This window comes from Trichosurus vulpecula, chromosome 1 (genome assembly GCF_011100635.1).
Source record: "Trichosurus vulpecula isolate mTriVul1 chromosome 1, mTriVul1.pri, whole genome shotgun sequence".
NCBI classification, from domain to species: Eukaryota; Metazoa; Chordata; class Mammalia; order Diprotodontia; family Phalangeridae; genus Trichosurus; species Trichosurus vulpecula.
Genome location: NC_050573.1, coordinates 545,433,885 through 545,448,440, shown reverse-complemented (window position 1 = coordinate 545,448,440; position 14,556 = coordinate 545,433,885). Strand labels below are relative to the sequence as shown.

General features: G+C 43.2%; 1 protein-coding gene across 1 annotated transcript; it reads right to left on the bottom strand.

Moving 5' to 3' along the window:
- Positions 1-4,258: 4,258 nt before the first annotated feature.
- On the bottom strand, positions 4,259-7,731 carry TOMM5 (translocase of outer mitochondrial membrane 5). Its single transcript, XM_036750558.1, has 2 exons — positions 7,518-7,731; positions 4,259-4,824 (listed from the first exon to the last, which is right to left on the bottom strand). The coding sequence occupies exons 1-2, from the start codon at positions 7,636-7,638 to the stop codon at positions 4,790-4,792; spliced, it is 156 nt and encodes a 51-aa protein (XP_036606453.1). The 5' UTR covers positions 7,639-7,731; the 3' UTR covers positions 4,259-4,789.
- Between the last annotated feature and the right edge of the window lie 6,825 nt (positions 7,732-14,556).

The window sequence follows — 14,556 nt, the reverse complement described above, 5'->3', positions numbered from 1 at the left end:
AGTTTACTGAATTTTTTATTCTGAGTGTGGCCCTCAAATAATTATTTTATTTTAATGCGGCCCTAAGATAACCTAAGGTTGGACAGCCCTGTTGTATGACATTAACCACATGGGATGATTCTAGTAACTTTAAGGGTTTTTATCTAACCCTGCCCACAATAGCATGCCCAGAGGTTCCTGAAAGAGTGCAAATACCCATTGTACCCCTTTCCTCCATGGACCACCCTCTATAGCTTCCCCTGAATGATTCAAATGAAGCAGGGGCTTTGGAGGACACTTCAGGCTTGGGGGCCACTGAAGGGCCCCTAATACCCAGGTGCTTAACTTCCCAGTACAGGTTTACAAGCATCCCAGTGTGCTGGCCATCGATTACTCCCTTATCAACCCCAAGTTTCAGGAGCTACACCCAGTTTCTGACTTTTTCCCCCATTCCCAGTGACTATTTGCACTGAGAGCAGTATTTGCTCAAGCCACTAGGTTCCAACAACCAGCTCAAATTTCACCAATTGATCAGCTAACACCTGTATGGTTGCATGGAGACATCCATTGGTAAAGTATGAAGTCATTCAGGTGGAGCTTTACCCAGAAGGCAGGTTCTAAATGCCCAGAGACAGGAAGGGGATAGGGTATGGCAGGGCACGGAATAAATCCAATCATTTTTAGGAATTTTATTTTCTCCCCCCACCCCCAACAAACAAACAAACAAACCACATCCCCATAGGAGAGCAGGCTCCAAGGGAAATTCATTGCCAAGTGCAAATAACTTCCCATTTTAACCACCTAAAAAGAGACAGAGCAAATCCCTTCTGGAGGCTCCAACACTTTTAGGTGGCTTTGCAAATTAAAGAGGCCTTCAGAGAGTTCCTTGAGGCCATGGAAATAAATCTAAAGTACAGGACCTTTTAGCACTGGCTTGGTCAGATCACACTCTCAGAAGCCACAGCTCCAGGGATCCTTAGGGTTTCCATTTGCAGTTCACTAACCACCACCACTCTTTGGTGGAGAGTATCAATCCACTGCTTGTCAGTCTGCTCAGGCCAGGGAGTCACAGTCCCCCTCCAGGTAGCAGAGACAGGATGAATCCAGGGCCAACCACAGGTGGGAATTCCCCAGTTTCTGCCCCAAGTCTGTCGTCCTCCTTTCTCTCGGCTTCCATCTCAGCAGGAACCAGAGCCTCTGGGTTAAAGTTCGTAGCATGGGTTCCTGCCTTGGTCCCAAACTCCTCACCGGCTTCAAGAGAGATCACTCCACTAACATAGCCATCAGCTCCACTAACTGCCCTTGAGGAGGCAGGCAGTGTCAGCCAGGCACTCACAGTACCCTCACCCCCACCACTCCATTTGTGGGGCTTTTATCCCAACTCAATCATCCTGTGAGTTGGGGCCATCTCATCTCACCCAACTGACTATGCCAAATGCTCCAGAGCCAGCACTCTCCTAGTTCAGGTTCAGTATTGGGAGGAAATGACACTTGAGAATCATTGAACAAAGGTTCACTTTGCCCCAAAACAGCAGATATACAACAAGGATGCTCCTCTCTCCCCTCCATTTAGAAATGGGTCCGGTTAGTCATTAGGCAGGCTTCAAAGCATAGTGACTACCCATCAGGCCTGAAAGGCCTGGAGCCTAGCTGGCTTGGGCTTTTTATTGGCCCTAGGCCCAGAAGTGTGTCAGAGGAGCTGGAGCTGATGGGGGTGCTTGGGTGCTTGTGCCTGGACCCTAATTCTAATATCACATTTCTCCTAAGCTTCTGCATGGGTGCCTGTGCCTGGACCCCAATTCCAAAACCACATCCAGTTCTAACATCACTTTTTTCCCTAGGCTCAAAATACTGTCTTAGGCAGTTCCTCTCCAGTTCAAGAGCAGCATGCCCTAGCAAAACACTTATCTCTCCTCCTGATAGATTGGTCAGCTGCACCTACAGAATTTATTGGTCCTACTCCCTGTGCATTTCTAATTGGCTGTGCACTGGGCCATAACAATATTTACTACTTACTGACCTGATATGTATCTTAGACACAGTCAAATGTATACTTCCTTACATTCATCTTGTCTAATAAGACATTTGATGGAAGCAGCCTGGATATTTCATCAGCCCTGACCATTAGTTGACCTAGAGACGTTCAGAGTCAAAACCACACCTCCTTGTAGCCCCCCCTTGGGCTATTTCCTGGTGAACTCTGGGTAAGATATCTGATCAGTAGATGCAAAAAGTGCACATTCCTTTAAGAACTGACCACTCCTTAACCACTCCCTAATCCCACCCCAAAACACCTAATTGACATGTTTTACCATCAAATATCCTATAAAAACTTTCCTTACACCCCTGTAAGGTTGCAGGTTCCCCAAGAACTCTTGCCTATTGTAAAGCGTAATAAATCTTTGCCACCTTGACTTGAAGAATGCTTGGATTCATGAATTCATTTCAGACAGCCCCGACCCTTTCCAGTACTTGGGTCCTTGAGGGGTACTCCCCCTCAACTACCTTGTCTGGGAACTCCAATCTTGGGATTCCTGGACCTCATCTCCCCAACCCTCAACAGAGCCAATCAGTTTTCCTGAAGGCAGGTGGCTTCACTAGGTAAGCTGAGGCTGAAGCAAGTTGTGTGTGTGTGTGGGTGGGGGGGCCCGAGGTGACCGATGTGTGTGGGATGAAAGCTGTGTCAAAGGTAAGGCAGGGGGGGTGGGGGGGGGGGAGAGAACAATGTCAGGAAACTACTGTCCAAGCACAAGTTTCCAAGGTGGGGGTCATCAACCTTGAGGAGCACTAAACTGGTGTGCTAAGAGGGATTATGTGGCTGAGAATTCAAAAGCAACGTAGAACCCTGGAAACTTTGGACGCTCTAGGTGGATTGTCTTTCATTCTTGAAGAGGACCATGACAGGGACATGATGACATGACTTGCAGTTCACTTTGATTTGAGTGAGGGAGGGCTGTGCAGGGTCGCCAGCCTCACTTTCCCCTCCAGAGCCATCTGGGTCCAATGGCCAGATATTCATCAGGACCACAGGAGATGGCCTAGAGTGCATTAGGAGACCCTGGTCCTTCCAGGCTAAGGTCTTTTTTCAGGTTCTCACTTTGAATGAGGTTAAGGCCCATTCAGTGAATAGGCCTCTTTAAGACGTTAATCAAGGGATGGCCCCTTTAATCAAAACTCACAAAAAAAATCAAACTGGGGGGGGAAGATCCTCAGGGTTCTTGGCCAAAAGAGAAAACAGTTACCATTTAGTATTTACATTCACGCTGTGCTAGGAGGGCAGGGACCTACCATCTAATCTATGAGCTGCATAGTGAATTGGGTTTAAGGCTTGTTTTTTGAGAAATCTAGCCAGTAAACCCAAAGTGAAGGAGGTAGCCTTCAGCCATCAAAATGTACATTCCTTTGGGTAGAGGAGGGAGAAGGAGGGAAACCTAATCTTAGGGCTTTCCTCCTGAGACTATCAATTTATCTTGTTTGGACAGAATTGTTTGCATATTGTATCTCAGACTCCCTACCAATCCACTTAGATTATGAGCTCCTTGAGAGTGAGGATTGTTTTTTGCCTTTCTTTGTAACCCTGGTTTAGCACAGTGGCTGGCCCACAACAGGCACTTAGTAAATGATAGTTGACTGAGTGAGATGCTACTTCTCCACAGAGATCCTCAAGTCTATTCACTAAGTGGTAAACCATGGGTTTTCAAGGCTGTACTAAACCCAAGGGAGCATTCATCAGAAGGGGGCTATTTCTATCGACTGTGATGTGTTGTCGAGATCTTTAATAAGCCTCTGTTGTGTTAAATGTTTGCTACCCTCAGCCCCTACTAGGCCTGTCCTTAGAATGACTTAAGTCCAATTCTGATGTTCCTAGAGACTTAGTGCTGAGGTCAGGTAGGGAGTAAGTCATCAAAATTAAGAGAGCAGCTCCTGAGATTCAACCTCATCTGACTCAGTTTAGAGCTGAGACGATAAGCGACGAGTTACTAATAAGATTGACAATCAATAACTGTATAAACTAGCAACTTCTAACATAAAAACTAGCAATTACTATTATCACCTAACAGCTCCTTTGTTAAGGAGTAGCTGCTGCTTTTATCATTAGGTTATCTTTCATACAGACTGTTCACAAGTTAAAGCAATGATGCAAACTGAAGCTGTACTTTTCAGGACTGGCAAATGAACAAGGACAAGCTGGGAAGGGACAATTCTGGCACAATATAGAATAGTTAACAACAGTTCTAAGAGTTTCACCAAACACTGAAGTGAGAAAAAAAAGGGAGAATTTAAATAAAATCTAATACTTTTAAAAATGGCACATTTATTAAAAATAAAGACTAACAGTACTGTGCTAATTATCATAATGGTATCAATTTCAACAAAAATAATCACAAGAAAATCTTTCACAATGCATATTCCTCACAGAGGCAGGAGGTTCAACAGAAATGAGATAATTTCAGAGGTAGCTCCCTTACAATGAGTACTCACTACGAAATGTAGTTTGATAAAACTATTTACAACTGAACCAAAATTTATGAAGGTTGTATGATACCAACAAGCAGTATGAGACCAAACAAGTCTGCTTAACATTTTTTAAACAACGTCAAAGAGAAAAAAACTTCATGCTTTCTTTCAGTTGCTAGCATTTTCACTGTGGTCAAACTCATTCTTCGTAAGTGGAGTTTTCATATCTATTCAGTACCAGAAGTCTCTGATGTCTTTTTGTGCCTGTTTATTAGCAAATGGGAAGAGAAACTGTAACCGTCTTCTGAAGTTCATGCTCTCACATGCCAACGTCCCTCTTTAACCATGATCTTCATATGCTGTCCAACTTCTTTAAAATATAGGGTGCTATGGAAGGTGGAGAAGAAAAAGCAAAAGCGAAAAATTAGGTATTAGGAGTACAAGTTCCTTCATCTGATTCAGTTATTTATTCCAAATGCTTTGTGAGCAAAGCATAACTGCAAGTACACTAGGTTCACACATATGGTTTTGTTTTTTTTTTTACATTTCAAAACTTTATTTAAAGAAAAGTCAATAAATCTTTGACTGAAATGTACTCTGGCCAAAAGAGTCACCAGAACCATTTTTCCCCTGTGTTGATTAAAAATCCAACCATACTAAATGTATCATATTAAATATAAGATCAAGAATGTTACCTACTGCTGAAGATGGGCAAAGACAGCAAGAAGTCAAGATTTTTTCATTTTACATACTTTAAGTATGAGTCAATAATCTATCAGTTGGGAAAGCTAGGTGGCACAGTGAATACAGGGTGCTAGGCCTGAAGTCAGGAAGAACTGAGTTCAAAACTGGTCTCAGATACTTCCTAGCTGTTATGATCCTGGGTAAGTCACTTAATCTGTTTACCTCAGTTTCTTCACCTGTAAAATGGGGATAATCAACAGCACCTACCTTCCAGGGTCCTTGTAAGGATCAAATTAGATAATTACTGTGAAGTGTTTATTACCACAGTGCTTGGCACATCATAAGTTAGTAAATGTTCGCTATTATTATCAGCAATCACTTATGTGTTAGGGATACAAAGAAGAAAATGGTCCTGGGCCTTGAGGCACTGACTTTATACCAGAGGAGACAGCATTCGGATATATAGGTGATGTGCCCTAGGAGATAATAGTAATGGTGACTTTCCCAGGACCCCTGTAGCTCAGGGCTGTCCAAACTTAGGTTTTAATAGAAACAACAGACAATATATTTTGATTTGCCACTTTAGTGAGAGCTCTTCGGTAGCTCATTCACCAAAGCACTTATGTAAATTTCCATGCTTGTAGGCGCCTGCATAGATGGCACCGAGGGTCTGCCAGCGGAATTTTGGACAGCCCTGCTGTAGCCCATCCTGTAACCTGAGGGTGTCTTAATGCCCTGTGCCCCTTATCTTGAAATACCACACAACTTGTGCCAAAACAATGGCTTCTGTCCCCCTTATCCTGTCATTCATCTTCCTCATCCTGTCATGACAACTTTTCCTTATCTTGTAAGCAACCACCTTCCTCACCCTGTTTGTACTTATCCTGTCCCTAAGTCTCCAACCCCCGTAAGAAACCCTAAAAATTACTGACATCATCATCCTGAACATCTCTATATAAGCATAACTCCCCCAAATATCGGGGTCTCATTTTAGCTTTCTTGCTAAGGAGGCCCGTGCTTTTTTCACATAAAATAAAAAGCTCCCATTGGCTAAAAGAGAAGGTCTAAGTGAATTCTTTCACATCTGAACCTGCTCTCCCAACTCTGACCTCAACATGGGTATATACAAAATAAACACAGAATAACTAGGGGGGCTCAGGGAAGGTTTAATGTAGAAAGTGGCGCTTGAAGGAAACTAGGGATTCCAGGAAGTAGAAACGATGACGGACTATGGCCAAAGACAGGTGATGGAGTGTCCAGTGGAAGGAACAGAGAGACCGGATTGGCTGGACTGCAGAGAAGGAGAGTAGATATCACTCACTAGGCCACTTTTGAAGGGCTGTTAATGCCAACCAGAGAAGTTTATATGTAATCCTCCGAGTAACAAGAAGCCACTGGAGTTTATTTAGCAGGAAAGTGAGGTGGTTATGAAGATCACTTCGGCAGCTCTGTGCGGGATGGATCGCTGAGGGGAGAAGGATGAGGGGGCAGACCAACTAGGAGGCTGGTGCAGTAGTCCAGGCAGATGAGGGCTGTGTGGACGGAGAGAGACGGTACGAGGGTCAAAACGACAAGATGTGGCGACTGAGAAGATAATTAAGATGCCGCGGGGCTAGGAGTCAAGCCTGTGAAGCTGGAAGGAGGGTGGGAATGACAACAGAAACTGACAAGCCTGGGAGCCACAGCCAACGGGTCCTACGTTGGGGATATCCATCCGGTGTGAAATGTCTCGGGCCGTGTGAAACAATCCCGTGAACAGAACGACGAGGGAGCGGTCTGGCAGGAGAGGATAATTAAATCCATGGAAACTGAGGAGGTGACTGAGGGAGAGAGTGCAGAGAGAAAAGGGTCTAGGGCTGAGCCTCGGGCAGACCCAGGGATCAGAAAACGAGACAAAGACAAGTCTGATAAACAGGAGGAGAAAAGGGAGGTGTGGGTCATGAAAAGCCAGAGCCCAGAGGGCACCCAACCAGACTTGCTTGGCTGAGTGTCAAACGTGGCACGGAGGTCAAGAGGGAGGAGGGCTCAGAAAAGACACTTTAGATGTCACAATGATAACTTTGGGAGTCCCGAAACGGAAGGTCTCGAAAAGGATCCTGTGTTCTAAGCCGTGGCGTCGGGGAAGCAGACCCGTGTGCCCTTGCGGAAGGCAATACTGGCGAAAAGGGAGGGAGGGATGTCAGAAATGAAGAAACTGGGGCCCAGAGGCGGCGAGGGAACCAGGTGGGGGGAGGAGCAGGGGGTGTGGGAGGGGTGCGGCGCTCTTCTCGGCTGCTGGGCTCCCCAAGGCCCCCTGACAAGGACGCCCCCCGCTGCGCTGCTCCTCCCCCCTCCCCACCCCCCGCGCAGCTCCCCCGCCCTTGCCGGGGCCCGCGCAGGTGGGAAAGGTCACTCACTGACGCGCAGCAGGGCCACGTAGAGGAGAAAGTAGCGGACCGAGGAGACCACGTCCTCACGCATCTTGCGCTTCAGCTCCTCCGGGTCTAGTTTCGGCCCCAGGTTCTCGATCCGGAACATGCTGAGTTCGGTCTGTCGGTTACGGGCAGCGACTGACAGTCCTCCCGGCCAGCGCACGCAGTTTGCCGGCTCGCCGGAAATCGCGCCCAACCCCCTTCCGGGCCTTTCGGCCACGCGCTGAGCTACGGGGCGGCGGCTGGGACAATACAGCTTAGGGCGATTGGCAATGACGTCATGCTGCGAATCCTGGTATGGGTGGGATGTGCACTTAGGGGACTCGAAGTAAGAGTGGAATGTTGGCGCTCGTGATGAGAATGCCGTGTGTATAATAATGCGGTCAAGCTAGAAGAGATCCGGCCCAACCTTGTAGTTTTATTATTGTATTAACATTTGTATTTATTTTTATTCTAACCCTGATAAACTACAAATAAAATGGGCATTTCCATATACGTAGAACAGAACAAAAGAAACATACAAAACCATTGATTTTTATTATATACATGTGTTTTTCTTTTAAATTATGTAACAAAGTATATAATTATATCCATAATATGATAATATATTTAACCTGTAGCTTTTAAAGCTGTTCAGCATGCCTCTGATTCTGTTCATTTTTTTAAAAAGAAATGGCTTCCTTCCCTCCCTCCCTCCCTCCTTCCTTCCTTCCTTCCTTCCTTCCTTCCTTCCTTCCTTCCTTCCTTCCTTCCTTCCTTCCTTCCTTCCTTCCTTCCTTCCTTCCTTCCTTCCTTCTCTCTATCCTCACTCTCTTCCTCTCATCCTTCCCCACTGGGGAAAAAAAAAGAAAAAAGCTCTTGTAACTATGCATAGTCAAGCAAAACATTTCCACATTACCCTTGTCTGAAAATGTGTGTCTTATTCTGCATCTTGAGTCCATCTCCTCTGTCAAGAGGTTCAGTCATCTCATTTTGGAGAGGAAAAAATTGGAAACTTAGAAAAAGGAAATAACAAGATCAACTTCACAGTTTAGTAGGTGGCAAACCTTGGGTTCAAATCCGTGTCCTTTCTTCCAAATAAATTTGCTTTCTTCTACATCACACTCAATAATATTAACTAAGATTTATATGGCACTTTAATGTGTATAAAGATTCTTAAAACAGAAGATTTTCCTCCCATAACGTAAATGATCTGTGATATCAGTGTGGCTCAAATAGGTTTCTGTAGCCATTCTAAAAATACACTAGCACATTAATTATATTTTATTTTCCTTAAGTAGTCTAGTGGAAGTCCATTCCTGTACATCGAAAATGGCATCCCAGTCATTCTGGAAGTGGTCTTATCTATCTATCCACAGGCTTACCTTGTACGTAATAACAGGTTTTGTCCCTGGTCCTATTTTACTGTGATTTTTTTTCAGGGACTTCAGTAAAGTTGTCTCTGCAGTAGCAAAGATATCAGGATACTGGGGATGAATACCTATTAATTTGGAAAAGAAATCATCCCACAAGTCAATCAATCAACAAGCGTTCATGGAGTGCTGATCAGGCACTGTGCTAGGTCTGAAAATATTCTGAGGTGTGAGAGGGAGTGATTGTCCTTCTGAACTATAGATCCCAGGAAGCCAGTCAGTTCGTAGATCTCTGATATGCTTTAGTGAATTTCTTCCTAATTTTTAAGCCTATTTTTGATAAGCCTTCCTCTCCTGTCCAAATTGGGGGGTTAGGGGGGTGAGGAAGGAAAAGCAAAACCCTTGTAACAAATATACATAGTCAAGCAAAACAAATGTACATAATTGCCCATGTCTGAAAATGTCCACCTGTTTGTGTATCTTGAGACCATCATGTCTCTGTTAACAGGTGGATGGCATGCTTTATCCTAGTACTTCTGGGGAAACGGTTGAGCATTACATTGGTTAAATTGCTTGAATCCTTAAAATTTATTTTTCTTTACAGTGTAGCTGGTGTTGCATAAATAATTCTGGTTCTGCTCCCTTCACTCTGCATCAATTCATACAAGTCTTCCCAGGTTTCCCTAAAATCATCTCTTTCATGATTTAAAAAAAATTAAATTGTTTTTATTTTGAACTTAAAACACCAAACCTGATGAGCATTTCCATATGCAAAGCAGATCAGAAAAAGAAGACTACATATGTAACTGTGTATATGTGCTACATACAGTTTGCTTCTCCCTCCACCTATAAAACATATTCAATGCATGTTTAAAGCTATCCTGCTCTGTTTCCCACTGACTGTTACATTTCCTTCTACGTTAAAAAGAAAAACAAACTCAAATGTTTGTGTGTAATCTATGTCAAATTGCTTGCCTTCTTAATTATACATATTATACATAAAAACAATTTTAGCATTCTTTTTTCAAATTTTGAGTTCCAAATTCTCTTCCTCCCTCATTAAGAAGGGCTCTCACTTTTGGTGGCTCATGGAGACTCCGGGCAGCTGTAGCTAAGAGCCCTCCAGCTTGTAAACCCAGATGCTGGGACTTTATTAAACTCTGGTAACTATTGGGATTTGAATCAGACAAGGTCTGTCTGTCGATGTTTGTACTTTGTTTGTATTTTGCTCTGAAGTTCAGGGTGCTGGTTTTTTCCCCCGAACTAAGTGAATGATATTTGTATGCTGAATTAAAGTAAGCTTGTCAACCCCTTAATGTTGCTTTCCTTACTAAAGCAGATCAAAAGAAACTGTGCTTTTGCAGTGTGCTGGTAGCATGCTTGTTGTTGGGCTTGTGTTGGTCTTTCACCCCCCACAACAGCTACTAGCCAGATTGTTGAAACACCTTGCTAAGGAGAAGGGCCACCAGTGTGAGACAGGGTTGAAGGAGAAGACAGTGGCAAATGGCATCTGAATAATTTGAGAAGAGACGGAGGAAAGAGAAGAGAGTGTTCAGTAAATATCCTCAATTTTTTCAGTGAAATGTGAAACAAGGTTCTCAGCTAAGAGAGTGAGTAGAAAGGGAGCCATAGGAGGTTTGAGGAGAGATGAAACGGTTTGGAAGTGCTGCTATGGAGATTGGGATGGTGAGTTGATAAATGAGGTATAGCAGGATAGCCTAGTAGCAGTGAGAGTCCAGTTGAAGTTATGTAAATTTGTAGTGGACCCAGTCAGAATGCTTGTGATTTTCTCCACCTTTGTTCAGCAGCACAGACATGTAGGAGCAAAGGCTGCAAATAGTGGGAGAGATCCAAGGCTGAGGTGAAGCTGGGAGCAATCAGTGATATAATAAGGGGGCTAGGGATTCAAGAGAGGAAGACGGTATAGAGTTGAACTGGATCACCAAGATGGGGAAGGAAGGAAAGTGTAGACACTGTAGGGGTGATGATTTGGGAAGGAATGGAAGCATTGAGGGATTGGAGGTCATGGAGGGTGAAGAACAGGGTGTGCAGTTGCAAGGCAGAGGGAGAGGTGCAATTCCCCAGGAAACTCACTTTAAGTTGAAGAACATGCACCAATTTGCATTAATGAAGGGAGTGCCTCTCTAAGAGTTCCCTACACAGTGATGAAATTAATCCCCAGATTAAAAAAAAAACCATGCATAATTCTTATATATGGAACTAATGAGAAACCTAATTCATTCAAAGTAGTTTTTCTTTCCCAGATACAATCCACCTAGGATAAGGCTGTTTAATCCATTTTAGTCATCTTATCACTTAGTAGAAAATTGTAAGCAACGAGTAAGTAAATCACCAGGAAAGACTCCTTCCATTTCTTCATCAGAGCATGGAGGTGACCTTGGTTTCATAAAGGCTATAACAGTGGACCACAAGCTCTGGCAGGAACAGTCTTCAGAGATGGGCCCGTTGAGGGGCTCTGTGTCTGTCATCCGATGAACAGCCTTACTGAATTGGAGAGAGGCTCGTCACAAGAGACTTGGAGGGTGATGGTGAGAAAGTAGGGGTTTTTTGGCCGCAGCAGTCAGGGAAACCATCAATTAACCAGGAGCAAATAGAAATTCCTTTGTTGGGTATTTCAAGCTCTGCTCAGTCTGGCTCCAACCAATCTTTTCAACCTTCTTGCATGTTATTTCCCTTCAAGCACTCCAGCCAAGCAAGCCATTCTTCTTGTGTGGGAGACACCACCTTCCCTCTTCCATTTCTGTGCTTTTGCACAGGTTGAATCCCACACCTAGAGTGCATTTTCTTCTCCCCTCTGCCTTCCAGAACCCCGAACTTGCTGCAAAGCTTAGCTCAAATGTTGCCTGCTACGGGAGATGTTTTCTGATGCCTCAGCTGCTGGTGCTTCCCTGCCTTCAAATTATTTTGCATTTATTTTGTACAGCTGACCACCAGGTGGAGGTCATGAGCTAGTTAGTTCAGGAGCTGGTACCTTTCCTCTATGTTGCTCTGGCAGGGTTGTTATAGCAACTTCACATGTGCAACAATACTTTCTCTTTCCCCTCCGTCTCTGCCTTTGGGACTTAGGTTTTGGAAAATGCTTAAAACAGCCATAAGTCTCTCACTGAAGCTGCCGAAGCGACTTCCCTCATTCCCCTCCCCATAGTGCTTTTCTTTGTGACTTGTATTTTCACAAAAGCGAACGGAAATAAGTCCTTCTGTCCTTCTATGTTTTAGCCTTGTTCAGTCTTCAGGGTTTATGGAAAACATCACTGACCCTGATCAGGAGTGTGCTGATTGTTACATTTTCAGTGTCTTTATTCCTCATAAATTTATAAGCATTACAAATCAGAGCTTGATTTATTGTTTTAATGATTATCTAGACCAGGGGTGGGGAGCCTGCAGCCTTGAGGCCACGTGTGGCCCTCTAGGTCCTCAAATGTGGCCCTTTGACTGAGTCCAAGCTTCACAGAACAACTCCTCTTAATAAAAAGAGTTGTTCTGTAAAACTTGGGCTCAGTCAAAAAGTCATACCTGAGGACCTAGAAGGCCACATGTGACCTCGAGGCCTCAGGTTGCCCACCCCTTGTCTAGACTTTAAAAAGGTAACAAAGAAAAAGTTAATAATGAAGATTAAATTTAAAAGTGTGTCAAGAATAATTTTTTTCTTCTAGAAAGCTAATATTTACCAGCACACTCCTGCTAGCTCTGTTCCTTTGTGGCTCCAGCCTCTAGTTCAGTTTTTACAGAGCAAAGAAAATATCTCTTGTCTTTGAAAGATGAAATCCTTTTTCTCTCTTTGACAAACTGTGCACAAAAACCGACATCAATTTTAATGGCCACCAGGATTTATAGATGCATTTTTTAAAGATAACTCAGACAATGAAAGTACACCTATTACAGAAATCAAAATGAACAGAGGGAGCAGGACAGAGTTAGCCAGGCTGTGATCTCACTGGGCATTCAGCCCAACTCTTCTGCCCGCCTGCTGTTATACCCATCTCTGCTCAGACCAGTTTCCATTAATCTGTCAAGGCTGCTCTTTCTCATCCTCAGCAAACAGTCCCATAGGTCAGTTTCCTCCATTCCCCGCACCACTCCAGGATGGCCTCCCTGGCAGCTACTCACAGTGGTTTTCTGGTATCCTTCCTTTCCAGTCCAAGGTCAAGGGAAGAACCTGGAACTTGGAAATGCAAGATAAACTAGCTAACCATGGTGAGCGGGGAAGTTCCCTTTCCCAAGTCTCTTGAGTTATTGCTCCACTGTGGGAGAAAACAAAGATTGGTCATACATTTTGTATATGTTTATGTACCCATGATTCTCTGGACCATAGAGCCAAGTGTGTTATATTTTACCTCCCCCCCACCCCAAGGGTTCTCCTGTACCCTTAGGGGGATAGGAGATATCTAGTCTCTGCCATTGGCTCAAGCCTCTATTGATTGTATTCCTCCAATTTTAACCATGTAACAGTCACATTGGCTTTTTTAAAAAATTAATTTATTTTAAACTTAAATACACAATAAGAAAAGAAAAAGAAAAGCATTGCCATGTGCACTGCAGAACGTAAGAGAGGATTCAAAATATACAGCAATAAATTTCCACTTCAAGAAAGCCTATATGATAAATACTGCTTGTTGTGTTCAATTTTTTTGCAACAATTTTTGCTTCCTTTTAAGTTTTCTTTTGTTCTCTGCTGTACACATTTTACTTTGTTCTTTTTTCCCTCTTCCTCCCCCAAGAAGATATAATTAATCACAGATATGTCTACATACATATACATATATGTATACATATATATACATATACACACAAAGATATATACATGCGTATACACATACATATATACATACATGTACATATACTTAGCTATAATTATACTTATATATAGACATATACATTCATATGCCGCTATGTAAGACTGTACTATACTTATTTGTCCTCCATTTCTCTGAGAGTGGATAACCTCTTCCTTCCTAAGTCTGAGTTTTCCATATTTTTCTTAGTCCGCCAACCCATCATTTCCTACATCACAGCAATATTCCATCCTTATATTGGCTTGTTATTTTGAATAGTCTAAAACAATATTGATTAATATGGCTGACACATAGTGTAGTTTCCTTTTTTTCTCTCTTATGATTAAATCTATTTTAGCTTTAACTTTGTCTAAGATCATGGTTACTATCCCTGCTTTTTTCTCTAATAAATTCTACTCTTGATCTTTATTTGATGTTTGTGTGTATCTCTTATTTCCTATCTCTCCTGACTCCTCTACTTTACTTCTACCCTCTACCTTGTCCTCCTATTACTTAACCTACCCCCCTTCCAAGGAACCCTCCCATATCCTCTTATTCCCATTAATCTAAACACCCTTCTATTACCCCCTTATCCTAATCCTCACTCTCCCCTCTAGAAATCCCTCCATTATCCTCTCCCCCCTCCCTATCCCTTTAGCATTTTATTTCTTCTTGAATTTAGAAGACTTTTGTATCTCTCTACCTTCTTAAACCCATCCCTGATGAAAGTAGGGTTTCGAAACTACCAGCCCTCCTTCCCCATCTAATTCCTCTGTATCATTTCTTCCTCTCAGAGCTCATTTTTATAAAATACTCTTTTTACCTGTTCTAAACAGTTTCATTTTTAAATGATCTCATACTCCAATCTACCCCAATCTT